At 35.0% G+C, this 20844-nt stretch overlaps 1 protein-coding gene across 1 annotated transcript; it reads left to right on the top strand.

Annotated features, from left to right (window-relative positions):
• The first annotated feature begins 7296 nt into the window (after positions 1 to 7296).
• LOC114164727 (probable aspartyl aminopeptidase) lies at positions 7297 to 16190 on the top strand. The gene is made up of 11 exons (XM_028049477.1): positions 7297 to 7477; positions 7557 to 7692; positions 7778 to 7856; positions 8896 to 9098; positions 9189 to 9261; positions 9657 to 9779; positions 9970 to 10125; positions 14589 to 14762; positions 14999 to 15073; positions 15147 to 15287; positions 15778 to 16190. Exons 1-11 carry the CDS (start codon positions 7396 to 7398, stop codon positions 15997 to 15999), a joined length of 1464 nt encoding a protein of 487 aa, XP_027905278.1. The 5' UTR covers positions 7297 to 7395; the 3' UTR covers positions 16000 to 16190.
• The last annotated feature ends 4654 nt before the right edge of the window (positions 16191 to 20844 follow it).

Here is a 20844-nt window from a genome sequence, read left to right as displayed (position 1 = left end):
ATCTATAGCAAGAGCTTGCATGAGCACAAAGACCATCTGAGGTTTGTCCTTACCATCCTTAGGGTAAATAGTTTGTTTGCAAATAAAGAGAAATGTACTTTTTGTGTAAATAGTGTTATTTTCTTAGGTTTTGTATTGAACAAAAATGGGGTCCATGTTGACCCTACAAAAATAAAGGTCATCCAAGAATGGCCTACTCCTAAAAATGTTGGAGAGGTTAGAAGCTTCCATGGTTTGGCAAGCTTTTATAGGAGGTTTGTTCCTAACTTCTCTACTTTGGCTTCGCCCCTCAATGAACTTGTCAAGAAAGATGTGTCTTTTAATTGGGGTGAAAAATAAGAGTCTGCTTTTCAACAACTCAAAGAAAGGCTCGCCAATGCACCCATTCTAGCTTTACCAAACTTTTCAAAAACCTTTGAGCTAGAGTGTGATGCATCCGGTGTAGGAATAAGTGTTGTGTTGTTGCAAGGAGGGCACCCAATTGTTTATTTCAGTGAAAAACTTCATGGTGCCTCCCTCAATTATCCCACCTATGATAAGTAATTGTATGCCTTAGTTAGGGCCCTTCAAACTTGGGAACACTACCTTGTGTCCAAAGAGTTTGTCATTCATAGTGACCATGAGTCGCTAAAATATTTGAAGGGCCAACACAAGTTGAACAAAAGACATGCTAAGTGGATAAAATTCTTGGAACAATTTCCTTATGTGATAAAGTACAAGAAGGGCAAAAGTAATGTGGTGGTTGACGCCTTGTCTAGAAGGCACACCTTGTTTTCAAAATTGGGAGCCCAAATTATTGGATTTGATCACATTCATTAAATGTATAATCAAGACTCTGAGTTTTCCTCTACTTATGTTGAATGTATGGAAAGACCTCAAGGAGGTTTCTATGTGAATGAGGGGTATTTGTTTAAAGAAGGAAAAATTTGTATTCACCAAGGTTAACAAAGAAAACTCCTTGTTAAAGAAACACTGTAACACCCCATTTAATTAAGTACGTGAAATTAAAGGAATGTTACGAGAAAGATAACATAAAAGCGCGGTCTGGGAGTTTTAAACTTAACTCCATACAACCCATGGCACACCACGATGCCCAAAAGAAAACTAGATGAAAAGTTAAACAAAGTACATAAATCTAAGGACGAACAAATACATGGGTCGCAGCCCTAAATAAACTCATACGAAAATATAAACTGGTCCACGCGGACTAGGCAGCGGAATCTCCACCCCCTGTTGCCTACAGGTGTTCCACGCATCTGCTCACACCAACAAGTTGATGATCATTGCAAAAGAGAGTACCACACAGCAGATCACACAACAAAGAAAGTAGGGTAAGCTAGAGTACACAAGAGTTCATCCTTCAGATCAGATATAATTCCACAATACCATACATTCAAATCAACCAAGCATATTATGACTGTTACAAGTGTTACAATGAATCGTTTTTCCTCACCACAAGGTTAGCCCTTAATGAATTTCAGGCCTCCTGCTACTCTCACCACAGGAGTCAGTCCACTCTAGATGAGACTAACTGACCCCTTAGAGCGTCAGGATGCAACCTTACCTTGAATCCTTACCTAGTTATACCGATGGGGCACCACCATGGACACTCACTAACAGGGGTCATGGAATTACGTCTCGACCACTGAAGTACGACCCTGAAAAGTCTCACCTAGAGACTCCAAGGAATTACGCACTAAAACGAACTACATCATAATCAACATCAAAGGAATACTCATCATACATATAACCTCAAGTCAACCTTTATAAATCATACTCATTCATATACCACTGCGGAATCAATACCAGCTCACTCCTCCTGGAGCACGAATACAGGTTTGTATCATCATACCACAACCATGTCCCTTTAGTACCAACCATCTTGTTAAAGTTTCATACCCACCTCATACCAAATCATACATACAGTTTAATAACTACAGATTTCCATGCTTTTTATCGAGTCTCATACTTTAATCAGGGTGGGACCACACCACAAACAGTTCACAAACACCAACCACAGAAAAACAACGCGACCTACAGCGGGTCTCGCTCAAGCTAGAGACCTTCGCTTAGGCGAGGGGAGTGCCCTCGTGCAAGCAGCAGGCTCTCGCTTAGGCGAGACTGCGTCAAGGGGCCTGGGAGTTTTCGCAAGGGCTCGCTCAGGCGAGGCCATCTCGCTGGGCTCGCTCAGGCGAGGCCATCTCGCTTAAGCGAGATGGTTTTTCGCTCAAAACACAATCCACTCGCCTAGGCGAGTATTCGAGGAAAACTCCTGGGCGAGGACTTGTAATTCTCGCTTAGACGAGATGAGCTCGCCTGGGCGAAAATGACAGGTTCCTCCCACTATTCGACATCTACAAACCAAGAAACAATACACTCCCACACCAAACATTCAAACACAGTTCCATATACATTCAATATTGTCACATGCACGCAACAGATGAACAAACCACACAGTTAATCAACCACAAATGAATAGTCTAGCTTCCCGTACCTGGGAAATGTTAGCTAGAGTTCCGATACTCGAGCGGTGAAGGACAGTAGCTTAAGGAACGGCTTCGCGAACTGAAACCAGTAGGACAAGTTCAAAACGAGCTCACTAGAAAGCTCTAACTGAGAACGTAAAGAAGAGACGAAACGAACATAGAGCTTGAGTTGGGAGAGACTTACGCGAAACGGAAGAATGAGGTTGAGCTTGCTAGACTGTGACTGCTCCAAACCCTAGCAGAGGATGATGGCAACTGCTCTAAGAGGTGTGTGGAAATCTGTTTTCACAAAGAGTGGTTACAAGTTAGGGTTTTGGGGTACCTTAGGTCAGAAATTGAATTGGGCCAACCCCAGTTAGGCCCAAAAGATTGGGCATCCTTTAAAATTAAGATGGCAGAAATAATTGGGCCTTATAAACACATAAAGGGGGATTAATGGGTCATTTTGGGGTAGAAAAAACCCTAGGTATTTTAAAAGAGAAATTCTTTTGGCCCCGTATGAGGAAGGATGTCCAAAGGCATTGTAATAGATGTATTTCATGCTTACAATCTAAGTCTAAAACAATGCCTCATGGATTATACACCCCCTTGCCTGTTGCTTCAACCCCTTGGGAAGATACAAGTATGGATTTTGTCTTAGGACTCCCAAGAACATAAAGGGGTTTTGATTCCATTTTTGTGGTGGTAAACCGTTTTAGCAAAATGACACATTTTATACCCTGCCACAAAGTGGATGATGCTAGCAACATTGCTAGACTTTTCTTTAGAGATGTGGTCAAGCTTCATGGTATACCTTGTACCATAGTTTCTGATAGAGATACTAAGTTCCTTAGTCATTTTTGGAAAACTCTTTGGTCAAGGCTAGAAACTAAACTTAATTTCTCTACTTCATGTCACCCACAAACTGATGGGCAAACTGAAGTTGTTAATAGATCTCTGTCTACTATGCTAAGGGCAATTTTGAAAGGAAACCACAAATCTTGGGATGAATACCTTCCCCATATTGAGTTTTCCTACAATAGAGTAGTTTATAGGACTACTAAGATTTCTCCATTTGAAGTTGTTTATGGCTTTAATCCTCTCACTCCTATGGATTTGTTAACACTTCCTACATCTTTTGATTTTATTCATAAAGAAGGGGTGGCAAAATCTAATTTTGTCAAGAAAATGCATGAGAGGATTAAAAGACAAATCTAGCAAGAAACTGAGAGGTATGCTAAGTACAACAATAAGGGGAAGAGGGAAATGATTTTTGAAGAAGGGAATTGGGTGTGGCTACACCTTAGAAAGGATAGATTTCTTAAGAAAAGGAAATCTAAACTTAGCACTAGAGGTGATGGTCCCTTTAAAGTACTGAAAAGAGTCAATGATAATGCATATAGGCTAGAGTTGCCTGAGGAACATGATGTACATGCCACCTTTAATGTTGCTGACTTAATATCTTTTGCAGGTGGTACAAATGATAAGACAAAAATTTCATATTTGAGGACAAATCCTTCTCAAGAGGGAAGGGATGATGAGATGCCTCTAGCCAAGGGACCTATAACAAGAGCAATGGCTAAGAGGATACAAGAGGAATGAGCCTCCAATGCACATACAAGGCCCAAGATGAACTTCACATGGGCCAAGGAAGATGTAAGACCTAGCCTAAGACTCTTTGTTTGTAAATATTGGAATAGGGTTTATTTCTGGGCCTTGTATTTTGGGCTTCGTAGAATAGGGTTTTTTTGGGCCATGTATTGGGCCTTTGAGGGTTTTTGGGCCTTAAAGTGAATTGGACAAAAGGAGAGTTGGGCTTGAAATTGGTCCAACAAGAAGGAGGGCCATATCAAGAGGATATAGATCCTTCTTGCTCAAAGCTTGGTCACCAAGCTTCTCTTATGTGCCTAGAAGCAAGCTCCTTAGGACTTGCTTATGTGAAAGTCACACTTGCCTCATGCTCTCTTTTTGGCTCCAAATACCACATTCTAGATCCTTTTTCCCTCCATTTTTCAAGACCACTTAGCTCTCCTTTTCTAATATAAATAGAGAGCTTAGGACCCTTGTATTTTCATTCATGAATATAGTAGAGAAACTTTGTTGAGATGACTCCAGACTCCTCTCTTTTTGTGAATCAACTTAGGCTATAGTTCTCCTTCTTGGTTTCCTCTAGTCCCCTTCCTTAAGTGTTGGCCCAACCTCACTTGAGAGCTTCTCCAAACACCATTGTCGCACCACTCCTCCTCTCATATTCTAGCTTCCGCACCTTCATCCTTCTCCATGGAAGCATCATCAATTCCGCATGGTTTCTTCTTGGCTTCCTTACTCTTGAAGATGGACTCATCACCTGTTTAAAGATTTAAGAATTTTGATATTTAAGTCATCAATATCAAAATTTTTACCTAACCCAGAAAAATGATTGACGATGTGCGTAAAACACTTTTGCACATCATAGATGGTTTCGCCTTGTTGCATGTAGAACATCTCATATTCTTGAATTAATGAGTTCTTCCTTGCATGCTTAACATTATCTGTTCCTTCATGGGTTACGTGTAAAATCTCCCACATTTCATGGGCACTTGTACAAACTGAAATCCTGTAAAACACATCAAGGGTTAAAGCAGATGAAATCATGTTTCTTGCCTTAACATCATATTGAGCCAGTCTATTTTCATCTGCAATCCATTGTGAAAAAGGCTTTGGTTCTGACACATCATTAACAACATTAATAGGAATAAACAAACCATTTAACACAACATCCCAAATACCCCTATCAATAGATTCCAAAAATATTTGCATCCTAACTTTCCAGAATGGGTAATTTTCACCAGTAAAAAGTGGAGGTCTATTAATAGACGCACACTCAGTAAAAGTTTGATTTTGTCCAACCATTTTCAAAATTTTTGAAAAACTATCAAAGCAAGCTTTGATACCAATTGTTGAAAACGTGCAACGGAATTATTAGCGTTTGGGCAAAAACCAAGAGTAGGGTTAATTGGGTTCTTAATAAAAATTGTGCTTTTAAAATTTCCCCCTTTTAATATCAAAGTTCAATTAAAATTCGTTCCTTTATTTTAATAAACACAATAAAATAGAGAGAGTAGGGAAGAAAAAAATTGCACAAAATATTTATTCTGGTTCAAATCAAAAGACCTTACGTCCAATTGTTAATCTATAAAAACATGAGATTAACTAAATCACTAAAATAAACCAAACTTATAATCAATGATAAGAAAGATTAGGGTTTAGAAAACACCTCTCTTGAATCACACAAGAGATGAAGACACCTTGCTTGAAATCCACAAGGGATGAAAACACCTTTCTTGAATCACACAAGGAATGAACACCTCCTTTGAATCACACAAAGGATGACTGACTTCTCCTAGCAACAACAACAAAACTCAATCACTCAAGATCCCACTTGATGAAAGTTATCGTTCTACCCACACTAGGTTTTATTCAAAGCCTTCCCACAGAGAGTTCTCAAGTACTTAGACTTCTCTAACTTCTGTATTTTCGAAATGAAAGCCTACCACTTTATTTATAGAAGCCTATTTAGAAATTAGGTTAAGAATATGAAAAGTTAAGTCACAACTGCCATAGATAATTGATTATCATAAGTGATAATTGATTATTCTAAAGCAGTTTCTGAAAAAAACATTGTTTCGCGTTGATAATAGATTATCCTTTTAAATAATCGATTATTCCAGAGTAGTTTCTGAAAAGTTTAAAAGAATGCTTATGATATAGTACATTTTTGTAAAACTACGACTTTCTCTCAATGCTCTGTTGTTTGGGTTCTGCCTTTTGACTCTTGACCTACTAATTTAACTATCTTAAATAACATACACATATTACAAGACTTTAAACAACTAAACTCTTAAGTCTTCAATTAATCTCTTGAATCAAAGCATTCTTTTAAGTCTTCAACATTTTTCCATGCATCATCATTAAATTTGTCATACTTCTGCGTAAGTCATCATCATCATCATCATCATCATCAAAACTCCTTATTGAAGGAAGATGTCCATCTTCTTCTTTTTGTCAACATTGTGAAATTGATGTGTTGTGTTAGTTCATAGTGCATGGATACTGATGCTGAAATAAGAATTTTGTGCAAACTGATATCTGTGAAGAACCTATGGCCGTATGGAATTGGTTGAGGCTGTAAAATTATGTAAAAACTACTGTTATGCATAATTATGAATCAGGAGCAACCATGATATGAGAGTCACTGGGCAAGTAATTCTCATTGGGCGACTTTCAAAATAAGAATACCTATGATTAAAATTTTGCTGGGTGAGCATATTTCGTTGGACAAATTATTGGGGATTTAATTTTCTAGACTTCTAGTAAAACTCTCGTTGGACAAACCATTTGGTCACTGGTTGAAACATGTGTTTATTTATATGGAGAGAGTAGGTTTGTTGGACAAGTGTTATAGGGTTTAAGGTTTAAGAATTCAAACATTAATTATGTAACTCTTTTTAAAAACTTAAAAAAGATATAATTTTGCATGGATAATAAAAACTTAAAAAAGATATAATTTTGCATGGATAATAAAAAAGAGTTACATAATTAATATTTGAGATCGGGAATTTAATAATTACTTTTGCATTAAAAAAGTTAGTGGATTATATAAGTTATTAAATAATAAATTATTTTAACTAAAAAAATTAGTAAAGTTAAAAATACACCACACGAAATAGATAACAGAATATAGATGAAATACTAGGTATAAATAATACAATTATCTGTTTTTCTAACTATCAAATCCTAAGTAAGTGCTTGAGCCGTCCACGATTTAAATGCCGAGTAGATACTTTTATTTTATTTATTTATTTGTTTTCAATATATCCGTTGCGGTAAAAACGAAATCCTGGTTTTAGGGTCTCAGAATCGCAGAACCAGTGTTAGCATCTGAACGACAATGGCGAAACAGCAGAGCTACGATGTCGTTTCCGATCTGATCGACTTCCTCAACGCTTCTCCAACGGCTTTCCACGCCGTCGGTAAAACCATAACCAACCCTCTCCTTTCCTTCTGTTCTCGCCGAATCGCAAATCCTCATTCTCTCTTCCCTCGTTTCAGATGAGGCGAAGAAGCGTTTGAAGAGCGCGGGGTTTCAACAACTTTCCGAGAGGGAACTGTGGGAACTGCAACCTGGCAACAAGTACTTCTTCACCAGAAACCACTCCACCATTGTAGCATTCGCCGTCGGAAAAAAGTTCGTTCCGTTCCCCTCCTTTCCAACCAAACACGAAACAACACCAATAGTCTTAATGATGCTTCCGTTTTCAATTTCTTCTCAGGTACGTTGCTGGAAATGGATTCTACATAATTGGGGCTCACACCGATAGTCCATGTCTCAAACTCAAGCCTGTCTCCAAGGTAACAGATTTCTATTGTAGTTTCTCAAGTTCTGGATCTGTCGTAGTAGTTAAATTGGAAACATGTCAAATAGGTATTTGTAATTGGTTTAATCTAAGTATATGATTTAATCACCTATTGTCGTTTTGGTCCCTGAAAGCATGTTAACAGAATGAAAACAACCACTTTAGTAGGTCTAATTATGTTGGTCCCTGTGAGATTAATAAAATGTTAAATAAGTTCCTTAAGATGTCGAGGAAGTTCCTCAATTTGATTACTCACTATATCTTTAGTGACACGTTTTCTTGAAATGTGGACTACTGTGATTGTCGGTTTATGTAAGGGTATTGAGTTTGGGCCTGAACAAGCAACTGAGTTGAATAGGTACTTTGGGAAGAGCTGCTGATGCGGCAGTTAGTTGGGATACGCGAAGGGAGAGAGGAATGCTTGTAATTCATTCTGTAATTTTTGTGTTAGAAACCGTATGGGTTGGGGAGAGAGAGAATTATCTTTTCAGCTTTTCTCTTGGTACAAGGGTTATACTATTTCTCACTTTTTCTATCAATAATACACTTTTCGTTTCTCTTGAACCTGGGTTCTATAAGTTTACACTTTCAGGATTTTTTTTTTTCTAATTTCCTTCAATTAAGGAAATAATGTGGCAACTCTGCAAATTTAAATTTGGGGTCAAAGTGATCGTTTACTCTATTTTAGTATTATCATTTAAGTTACACGTGTTGGACTAATGTGATTGAGAAACGATAGTTTTCAAGATTTTCTTAATTTTTTATTCGGAGACTGATGTTACAGCACCCACCAACCTTAAGGATGGAGTTTTTGTTTACCCAAATAAATTTGAATTCATAATTAGTGTATTAGATTTTCTTAATTTTTTATTCAGAGACTGATGTTACAGCACCCACCAACCTCAAGGATGGAGTTTTTGTTTACTCAAATAAATTTGAATTCATAATTAGTGTATTAGGTTTTGATTTTGATATGTTATTATATGGATGGATGCAGTGGAAGGCATTTTTAATTAGTGGGATGTGTTGTGCAGGTGGTTAAGGGAGGAATTTTGGAGGTAGGTGTTCAAATCTATGGAGGTGGTTTGTGGCACACGTGGTTTGACCGAGACTTGACTGTGGCGGGGAGGGTCATTGTTCGAGAAGAGAATGCGGGTTCTGTTTCGTACTCACATCATCTTGTTAGAATTGAGGAACCTATAATGCGGATCCCAACTTTGGCAATTCACTTGGATAGGTTCTGTCACTGTTTTTGAGATGCATTGTCTGTTAGCTTTCTTGATCATTATTTTGGGTTTATCATTTTCCTCTGGTTCATTGTGTACAGGACTGTTTCTTCTGATGGATTCAAATTTAACAACGAGACACACCTTATTCCCATCTTGGCAACATCGCTGAAGGTAATCACAGTGGTTACTGATTATTCTACGGAAATAGTTATTATTGTGATTCCATGGTTTAATATATCAAGTCCTGCAAACTAAATGCATTTAGTGTTAGGCTATCTGAATTGTTATTTAAGTGCTTGCACGTGGCTAGAAAGCTCATTTATTGGTTAAAATATGCATTTTGAAATTATAATAGCATGCAATGTTGCAAGTTACTTAATATTGTGTTGGTGTTTTAATTAAACATTTGATGCAATCGTTTTGGACTGTTATATTATGCATTTAGACTTTGTTTTATTAATTGAAAGAAGTAAAACTTCCACAAACAGTGCTTATTCAGATTCGTAGTGTTCATTTTTAATTATTTAAATCTAGCTTTTACACGATCAATGAGCTTTGTCTTGCAGGGTGAGCTTAATAAATTGTCCTCTGAAAATGGTTCGGTTGAAAATGGAAATCAGACTGAAGTAAATAAAGCAATTGATAAAACAGGCACCACCAATACGAAGCACCACCTTCTTCTTTTGCAGGTTAACAGCAGACCTGGAATCTCAGAATGTATTTTTGTTATTTTTATTTCAGCTGCCTTTCTTGGGATGTGTGCATTAACACCAGTCACATGTAGTTGTAATCTGTAACTTTCTTAATTTGGGTCTGGGACGTATATATGACGATTTAGAGTCTAATTGTTGTTTATTGTCTTCGTCCCCTTTTCACCAGTTACTTGCAAGTAAGCTTGGATGCGAGCCAGATGACATTTATGATTTTGAATTGCAAGCTTGTGATACACAACCAAGTACTGTTGGTGGGGCTGCAAGGGAATTTATCTTTTCAGGACGACTTGATAACCTCTGCATGACATTTTGCTCACTGAAGGTTTAACTTCCATCGTGTTATTTTTTCAAGTAAAGTTTCAAATGCTTATATATAGTATGGATATAAACTTCAAAATATGTTAGTGGGTCTGCAAAGGACTTCATTTTTTCTGGACGACTTGATAATCTGTGTGTCATTTTTCTCATTGAAGTTTAACTTTTATAGAGAATATATATATTTTTTTAAGTAAAATTTCAAATACTTGTGTTGTGTATAGTTTAGATATGAACTTCAAAATATAACCTTGATTTTTGAAGTTTACCACTCTAGATAATTGGGTCATTTCATGCAGTTATTCTATAGTTCAAGAAATAGAAAATCATTTCTGAATATCATTACCTTATATGTTTATAACATCATTATAAGTTACGTCCTAATGGAATGCTTTCAGCCAATGATGTCTAGGTATACATAGGGTTAATGATACAATAGGTAATAATTCTAACAGGAAGGAAACTACGCCACTCGGAGGAGATTCCAAAATAAGTGAAGAAGATCCACCACTTTGAATAGATTCAAAGATAAGGATCGGTAGTTCAAAGAAGAACCTCAAGACTTGGGAGAAAAACTTAAATTTTCATATACTCAAATTTGACTACTAATATGTCTCACAAAGACTTATATACTATGTGCCTAAACACAAAAGCCCAACACGAAAAAGCCCGATAAAGCCCAAACACAAAATTACAAAATAAAAAGTTTTTATTCTATAATCCGAAGCTAATCTGAGATCCCTGTAAAGGTCCTAGGCAAGCTTCCATCAACTACTTTGAAATTCTTGTGACGTTCCTAGTCATGCCTCCATCATTGCCTCTAGGTTGGAGAAAATTCGATCTCAAATTTTAGCGCTTTATTACCTACAAAAAAAAAAACATAAGTGCTAAAAGCACGCAAACCCATAATAGTCTAAAGACAACAATAAAATTGCTATCTAAATTGAGATTGGAATCTTGGGAGAGGCCAATCTCTTATTATCAAGGTGCTTGGAGATCGTCCTCTAGGGTCAAAAGACCAAACTACAAAACACATCAAAAGTTTCAACAAAATTTTTTCATCAACAATAGAACTACAAAGGAAAAACACTCATAAATCACATAAGGAAAAGAGAGTCTTTGAATAGGTTCACTGCATGACAAACAAACAATGCCATAATCAGAAATATGTTCATATGTTTCCAATCTTGTTTGTTGTTTTTCTATCATCTTTTCTTCACCCCATTGCTCCTTAATGTATAATTCTTCCCTAGGCATTAAGACAAAAAGAGACGGATTAGTATGTTTTCCCAACGAAAATGCAGAATCATGATGTAAATGGGAACACAACAATTCAAAGTATTGTAATCCCCCTTTAAGGATTTCGTCTCAACCCTGTATGTCAGGGGTGTAAGGAGAGACTCATTCTTTTGTTTGTCTCTTTATTCTTTCTTTCTTCAATTGTTGCTCTTTCTCTTTTCTTTCTCTGAGCTCTTTCATCTTTTGTCCTCTCTTCAATTCCTCCTCTTGTCCTGCTTTTTCCAACATCTCCAATCGTTGTAATATCCTTTGTACTCTCGCCTCTCTTTCCTTTTCCTTTTCCTTTTGTGTTAGTGTTATTTCCTCATTTCCCACCCTTTCTTGCTCTCTTTGTGCCTTTTGCTCTCGTCTCATTTTGTTTAGCACTTCGAGCTTTTGTACAACACTCTTCTCCACCTCTTTCAAGCAAATATTGTAATCCTTGAGGTCTTCATGAGTCATAGGGCTTGCATACCAATTAGTACATTGATAAACTTTGTGTCCATAACCTTCACACTTGGTGCATCTAATAGCACTTGTTTTGCGTCTTGGCAATAAATTTGTCATTTTTGTGCTCCCTTTCAAGATTGGCAAGTTTGCTATTCAACTTGATAATTCTGGACACAATGACATTGATATCCTCTACCAAGGTCAAACGCTTATGGAACATTCTGGAGTGATCAAGAAAACAAGAACTGACACAAAACAAAGTAAGTGGTTAGCACAAGTAATGTAGATAAAATTGTCAAATGGACCTTATTGCTCCTTACGTGTTTACATTTATTCCACTTGTGTTTCACTCTCAAAAGTGTATTAACTCGCCCTCAAGTTCCTATTCAGTTCTTTAAAGAACCTCCAATCAACCCATCAAGAATTTAACATCAAAGTGAAAGATGTAACAGATCTAAGCTCAACTCAGGAGGCCTAGGAAAGGAAAACTCTAAGATAAAACCAAGGAAATTTGAAGACAAACTAAAAAGCACCAAAATCAAGAAATGGCTAAACCAAAGAGAGTAAATATGTGACAAAACATAGAATATGACAATGAGAAAAGCACTTTAAAAGACAACAGTAATCTAAACAATGTATTCAGAGTTTCTACTCTAAATGTGAAACAAAGTGCTCAAGCTAAACTGTGGTGATTAATTCAAACTCCCACAAGTAATATTTCAACAATTCAGCTCAAGGAACATCGTTTCACGACCAGAGAATTTAAGGAAGATCAAACTCAGAAAAAGGATAGAGAATAGACTCAAACAAAGCTAGGAATTCAATAAAAAAGGACTTATACGGACAAGAAGTTTGACCCAGAAATAAGTATCATATGCACCATGGAGAGCAATCATAACAACATCCAGAACAATACCAAATAACAACCAGGACAACAACCTAACACAACAGTCCAAACTGTTCCAGCCGCAACTCAGCATGCGAAGCAACATCAAATGTATCTCCAAATGTGTATATGCTGTTGTAGTGCTCTGATACCAAATGATGAAGGATTGTCTCGGCTTTGGGAACCGTAAAACAAAAATCAACGAAGGGGAAGAGGGGTGATGTCAAATCGATGGAGATATTGAACAGAAGGAAACCACACCACTTGGTGGAGATTCTAAGATAAGTTAGGAAGATTTGTCACTTCGAATCAGAGATTCAAAGATAAGGATCAGTGGTTCAAAGAAGAACCTCAAGACTTGAGAGAAAAATTCAAATTTTCATATACTCAAATTTGACTACAAATATGTCTCACAAAGGGTTATATACTATGTGTCTAAACATAAAAAGCCCAACACGACTAAAAGCTCGATAAAGCCTAAACACAAAATTACAAGTTTATAAACTAAAAAGTTCTTATTCTATAATCTGAAGTTAATCCAAGATCCCTATAAAGGTCCAGGGCATGCTTCCATCAACTGCTCTGAAATTTCTGTGATGGTCCTAGTCATGCCTCCATCATGTGAGACATGGGTTAGTTGAAAGCCATCTGAAGTAGTTACAACCATCTTACAACCATCTTTACACTCCTAGAAACAATTGATGATGGAAATCCATGAAGTTAGTCATTTTTCGGAGGCTGTAAGGTGTTTTTGCTTACCTTTGAACCCTTACTTTATTCTTCCAATATTAGTGTAATTACCACATTAGTCCTCTAAAGAATTTGTCTTAAGTTCGTCAAATTAGCCATTTCTTAGATATGTAATGCTACCATATTCATTCTTATGGAAGACTAGTGACACAAAAGAGCAAATTTTGTAGCTTGTGTATTAAGAGACTAATTTGGTCAATAAAAAAAAAAAAAACTCTTTGGATTATTAATGTGGTGACGGGTTAATCTTCGTAGCACTGGATTGATGCTTTACACTCAATATAATATGACAGTCTATGCACTCCTATATGCAATCCTGAGTCTTTAGTTTGCTTATGCTTTCAATGTATGTATGAGTCATTGTTCACCTTTTTACCTAGCTATAGAAACAGACTAGACAAGACATCATGTAAAAGTATAATACATATAAAATCTATTTCTGTGGTTATGTTATGCTCCATTGGAGGAGTCTGACAGTGGTATGACTTCCATATATTACTTCGAGCTCTTTTCTTCGGTACTAGCTTTTAGGTTGGGCTTTTCAAGCTTATTTCACAGGGTCTTAAAGCTTAAATATCATCTCTAACAAATATGCAGCTTGAGCAGTGATGTTAGCATTTTAGTATTCCCTTGGGACTAGGGTCACTAGATTAGACCCTGGCCTGAACAGCAAGCACACCCAGAAGGGGTTACCCAGGCTGTTGAGCTGTCAATGTCCCACATTGTTTCTATAGTGTGCTTGGGCCTTTTACCTCTTTTCCCCTCAACTGGTAACTTTTCCTTTCAAGAGGGTACGGATAACCTTGATGTTTGGCTTCCATCATTTGTCAATCACCGTGCTCCTATGGAAAATGCCAATCAACTTAAGATCAAATGTCATCTCTTCCCGTGTCAACCAAGGTGTGGTTGGATGGCATCACACTATCACAAGTACTAATGCCTCTGGGCGCCTTCGTTTGCTGTTTTTGTTTTTGCATCAAACTCAGGCATTTTTGGGGTTTAATCTAAAGAATTAAGACAGTGAGACTATCTATCTGGAATTGGAAATGTGTTTGCATAATGTACTCGTTGATTATCCTACGCTAACGTCTTGGTTTCTATTTCAGGCTTTAATAGATGCTACATCCTCTGAAAGCAGTCTAGAGGAAGAGACGGGAGTTAGAATGGTGGCTTTATTTGACCATGAGGAAGTTGGATCTGACTCTGCACAAGGAGCTGGCTCTCCTGTTATGCTAAATGCTGTGACTAGGGTTACCAATACCTTCGGCACAAAGCCCAACGTATAATACCTTTATTCCTTTACCTCTCTTTTTATTCCCGTGGACTGCATGGATGATCTTACTACTTACAATTAGTTAAATGTAGAGTGGCTTTGTCGTGCCAGCCCATATAATTTACAGCACAATTCCACCATTTTAGCATTTTAGATATTTCAACTGTGTGGAAAAGTGGAATAACCACACTCAAATTGTGCTTTCAGTATTTAATTAGTTTTCGTTACGGTGATTTCTTTTAGCTTCTGGAGAAAGCAGCGCAAAGAAGCTACCTTGTATCTGCTGATATGGCACATGCACTACACCCAAATTACATGGCAAGTCTTCTTATGTGCCTTGATTGAAAATAATTCAAACTGTTGCTCCTTATCATGACCAAATTTCTTGCAGGAGAAGCATGAAGCAAACCATCAGCCCAAACTACACGGAGGACTTGTCATTAAAAACAATGCAAACCAGCGCTATGCAACCAATGCTGTCACATCCTTCTATTTCAGGGAAATAGCATCAAAACATAACCTCCCCGTTCAGGTAAGTTAAGTGAACAATTTAATGTCTCTTTCCTTTATCTTTTGTGATTGTAATTGAAATAGATTTGCTTCTACAAGGCAATCTAACTATCATACAGAAAAGACTTTTCAACTATAGTATTTGTTATATTTCAAGGAACAAAATTATTACGTATTTTAAATCTTCCCCAGAAAAAAATGTATTTTTGATTCCTGTATTTTATGTGAAACTTAATTTTGTGTCATGCATTTTGAAATTGATAAATAGTTTTCTAACAAAATATGTGAATTTAGCCTACTCACATAAATTTATTAATTAATGACAGTTTCTAACTTTCAAAAAAGTTGAAAGGACTGAACTCAAGTCCATCAAGTTAAAAGCTCAAGGATAAAAACCAAGTTTGTTTGGAAGTCTAGGAATGAAAGACACATTTTTTCTTGTCAGGCCTAGAGTTGTGTAAGCATTGGTAAGCGATAATGGATTATATAACAAGGTACCTTGATGCTTGTAGGACTTTGTGGTGCGCAACGACATGTCTTGTGGTTCAACCATTGGTCCTATTCTTGCCAGTGGGGTTGGTATCCGCACCGTCGATGTTGGTGCACCGCAGTTGTCAATGCATAGCATACGAGAAATTTGTGCTGTTGATGATGTGAAGTATTCATATGAGCACTTCAAGGCCTTTTACCAAGAATTCTCTCATCTCGATGGTAAGATAGTCGTCGACATATAGGATATATCTTTAATCACGAATTGCCACTTTGATCCTGTGCTCTGGATGTTGTTGGAATTAGTCATGTTTTATAATTTATTATCCTTGCATAGTTACTTGCCTATTGTAGCGAATGCTATCTAATATATTATTCTGAATAAAGCTGAAGTATCTTCCTGATTTTTATGTGAACAAATATTTTTAAGATAAAATGGTTCACACATGTAACATTAAGATTGATCTAGATCTAGCATTTCAATTTTTTTAATTTTTTTTCAGTTTTTAAGATTTGTTTTGCCCGTGGAAGGTTATTATCGTGTCATGTGACACTAATGTAGCAGTGATGATATCATGTGGTAGTATTAGTGTGTCTTGTAATATCAATTGAGTCTCAATTATTATTTTTTAAATGAAGCATTACTCTCCAAAATAAAACTATAAGGTTAATTACAACCTATTATATATGTTAAAATAAGTTGCATTACTCTCCAAAATAAAACTATAAGGTTAATTACAAGTTATTATATATGTTAAAATAAGTTTTTAAAATGTATATATCAAATCATTTTATTTAAATATCAAAAGTAATTTATTTTTCAATTTAAATTTAAAAGAAAATACCTATTTTAACAATGACTTAACATGTGACAGGAAAACTTAGAAAATGTTGCAAAAAAAAAAAGAAAAATATTATGAATTAATATGTGACATATTCAAAACGTTAATCTAATGAAATAAATTTAATTGAATCATTTTATAAATAAGAGAACTCAATTGAACCAAATAAAATTAGAGACCTAATTGAATCATTCAAAGAAATATAAGTATCTATTAAACATTTTAGTCAAAATAAAACTCTAACATAAGATAATAATGTAATAAAAGAAACAAATAAAAATCATATACTCAAAACTCTAACGTTTATTAACAATTCATCAACAATCCAATTTCAATCAATCACAAATATTCAAAAACCATATAGGCTACACAAGGATCCATATGTAGAATGATGTTTGGAATATTGACTCATGACTTCCAAAACACTCACATGATCCTACAAATATTAACATATGATTTAATCTATGTCGTGAATTTACAAACAAATCCACAAATCATGAAATTCGAGTAAGATTATCACAACCAAGATCCACACATTTACATATGTCACGGTGTGTGAGAATTTCTCCTTCAACTTTTCACCACTTGATATACATGACTTAGACCACATTGAAACTAGTAGATCTTTGTTGCAACATATGTGACGATAATGAATCAACAACTCAAGCAATGGTTGACACATCATCCTTGATGTATAGCCTAAAATTTATTCCATTGTTATCAATCTTGACTCATTTGCTCATAAAAACTCTCGTTTTTTGGAACTTAGTCCTTTAAACTTCAACTTGCCCAATGAATGACCATTGGGAGCTTTTATAAAAAAGCTTCGTTAAGTGAGAATAAGGCTTGCCCATGACTTCAAACATCGGCGAAGGCTTGCCCAACGAGATTTAACTTACCCAAGAATCAAACCATCCTGAGCTATTTGTATTTTTCATAAAATATTCTTGTTCAGCGAGGGCCTTACTCGCCTAGTGATTCAAATCCTTAGGAACCTTTTCCATAAGACTCGTCTAATGAGTATTGGCTTGTCCAACGAGTTTACATAATTCAGTAAAACTAATAGATATATCACATTGATCTCTTTTCCAATTGGTGATTTTAATCTCTTCTATTAGTCAAAACAAGTCCAATTCAGTTCTAAAAATAGCACTAAGTACCAATTTAACCAATCTAATATAACTATCCTTAAATTTTCTTCAATCACAAAGTATTTCAAACTAATATATCATACTAATATTCAACAAAACCCATCATCACTACTATACACATCTAATGACAAATTTCATCCACACCATAATAACATATAAGATATAGAAATCAATAACAAAAATAACTAGTTTTCCTTACCTACAATGCCTATTCTCAAAGCAATAATTCCAAAATTAAAGTAGTAAGGCTACTTAGAATTTAGAGACGTAAATAAAGCAAAGTATTCAAATATAACAAAAATTTGTATATAGTAAAGTAAGTTCAGAGAAACGCTTTTCTCAATTGATCTTGTTAAGATTGATGACAAAATCATATGGAGAGAAAAATTTGAGGGGGAGAAAGAAGATAAAAGAAATGGCATGAGGGCATTGGTCTTATAAGGTTGTGATAATTGGTGCCTTGACTCCTATTGCCTATATATGTTGGGAATAGTCTAAGTGTGAGTCAATAGTCCCACATTAGATAAAATAGATAAAGTTAAACACTATATAAAAATAAAGGCTCATAACACTATTGTCTTAAGGTTTTGGGTTAAAAATGGTGTGAAATGCCTTATATGTATAAAACCAATATCATATATATAGAACCACAATCTTTGACTATAACTATGACTACAACTATATGATGGGTTCAGAGTGATTGACCGCTATATAAACCCAACAATATAAATAGGAGGTAGGACCATTTCACGAAGCCCTTGACGGTCAAAGTTCAAACCTAGATGATAGAGAGGAGATAAGTTTTTAATTTGTTTATGAGGTGTCTTTGGATTCAACTAGAGTAGATATAAGAGACAAAGAGTTTGGAACTTTTGAGGGTTATTGGCAGTTGTGCTCGTTTAATGAGGATAGGGGTTGTACTTATGTGATTGTTAAAGAAAATAATCTAGTAATTGGTAAAGGTTGTGACAGTTAGTGCCTTGGCTCAGTTTGCGTATTGATAAGGAGTGAGACACTATCATGAAAGAACCACATTTTAGAATCTCATTTTCGAGTGCTCCACATTTTTGGTGTTTGAGAAGCTTTAAATTTCCAAGGGGTTATTAGGATTTGAGAAGTTTTCAAATGGTCACATGGAATTGAGTGGTGCAAAATTGATGAATATACGACTCGAATGGCGATAACAGTTTGATAACGACCTTAGATTCATTCTTCTTTGAAATAGATGTTAATGTCTGATTTCCTTTAAACAAATTTACCATGGGAATGTTGCGGGTGTTAAACACAACTGTGATTGCTTGTTATGTTAATATTTTGCTTATTTTCATGATTTTAACTTGATTGAGTTTTTCTATTTATTACAAAAGATATGATGGTTGTGACATATCCAAAATGTCTTGCGACAACTCCTGAAAAGGAGAAAAAAAGGACTAATGAACGCAAGAAACATAAGAAAGTGGATGATGTTGGGACAATGTAGGTCAACTCCTCCTCAAGAATTGTTAAGCCTTTTCATTGAGTTAGAGAAAGAGTGTGAGAGATCTCTTCTTGCAGAAAATCAAAAGAAAGAAGATGATGAAGAAAATGTTGATAGGTCTTCGAGGTGAAGACCTCAAAAGTGACTCTGAATAGTTTGTAGTTGAATGGTTTGTTTTGTCATAAAACGATATGGAAGGCAAGTATGATATCATCTTTTTGGTAAAAATGAGAACAAACATTTGTGCTTAACTTAATATTCTAACCACTATTTAAAAATATTTTAATAGATTATCATGTGTAACAATCCAATTTGGAGCATTACAATACTAATCAGCATTACATAACTCTAATATTAAGTAACGACATTATATATATATATATATATATATATATATATATATATATATATATATATATATATATATAAAATGTGAAGGATGGAATCAAATATACAATAAGAAAAGAGAGAGAATTTAATTTTTTTTTTAAAGAGATTATGATTGTTTTCAATAGAAGTTATTTTTGTAGTCTAATATTTTAAAAATAAAATAACTAGATATTATTTTTTTTAAAGAACTATTAGTCTTGATTATTTCCTACGTCCTTATAATGCATATTGTCTCCTATATAAAACATGTTAATATTGATTCATCTGGTAATTGTGTTGTAGATTATGTTGATTTTCTTCCTATATTTATTTTGATCTTTATGAATAACCAAATTTATGGTTTTATCGATTAAAAAATATGAGTGTTTAGATCTATCATCTATTATTTCTTATCATATGTTTTTTGAACAAACATTGGGTTTGATTGTTTATATGTTTTTTAAGAAATACAGACAAAACCCTATAAACTTAGAAAAAATTCTTCCGTAAAAATTGTCAACCAAAAATTAACCCCTTCACGTAATATTTGTGTTTTAGAAAACATATTAGTGGTTTTTTTTAACACAAAAGAGATCAAAATGTAAGACTTGCATATTGATTGGAACACAATTATAGTTGAACCAATTTATAATTGTAAAAGAAATATTAGTCATACAATTACTTTATTTTTTTATACTATATATTATCTCAAGTTATTCTAATGTACCTTATTTAAACTAGTAATTCATTGATTCAATTTCCTTTTTAAACATTGAACTCAAACTCCTTTTGAACATGAATGAATGAGGGGAACAAAAATTTGAGAGCATTTTGCAAAATAGTTTAGATTTCTTCGACTTGGTTTTACCCAAGCAAACATAGCTTGTTGTTATTTTTGATTACTTTTTGAGTGTCTTATGCTTACCTATGTTTGCAATTAAACTTTAGTTAGAAGCAACTTTCATTACTTTTATAACGTCAAACTTGTTGAAAGGAAAGTTTTTTTTCAACATAGTGAAATTTGACAATATATAAAAATAATTCATCATAAATTATATATCAAGTTTGTCCACCATCATATTCTTGAGAAAATATTGTGAAATTGAAGAATAAAAATTAAATAAAAATAGTGCTACTCTTTAACTAGGAAAATAATTCCCTAACAACTCTTCTATAAGAAAATGAAATAAATGGTATAGGTAAAACTAGACCAATATATGTAAATCAAGAAGGACACCATTTGTAACTTAT

This window comes from Vigna unguiculata, chromosome 9 (assembly GCF_004118075.2).
Source record: "Vigna unguiculata cultivar IT97K-499-35 chromosome 9, ASM411807v1, whole genome shotgun sequence".
In the NCBI taxonomy this organism is placed as follows: Eukaryota; Viridiplantae; Streptophyta; class Magnoliopsida; order Fabales; family Fabaceae; genus Vigna; species Vigna unguiculata.
Note: the sequence above shows the minus strand (reverse complement) of the source record. Positions and strands in the feature narration are given on the sequence as shown.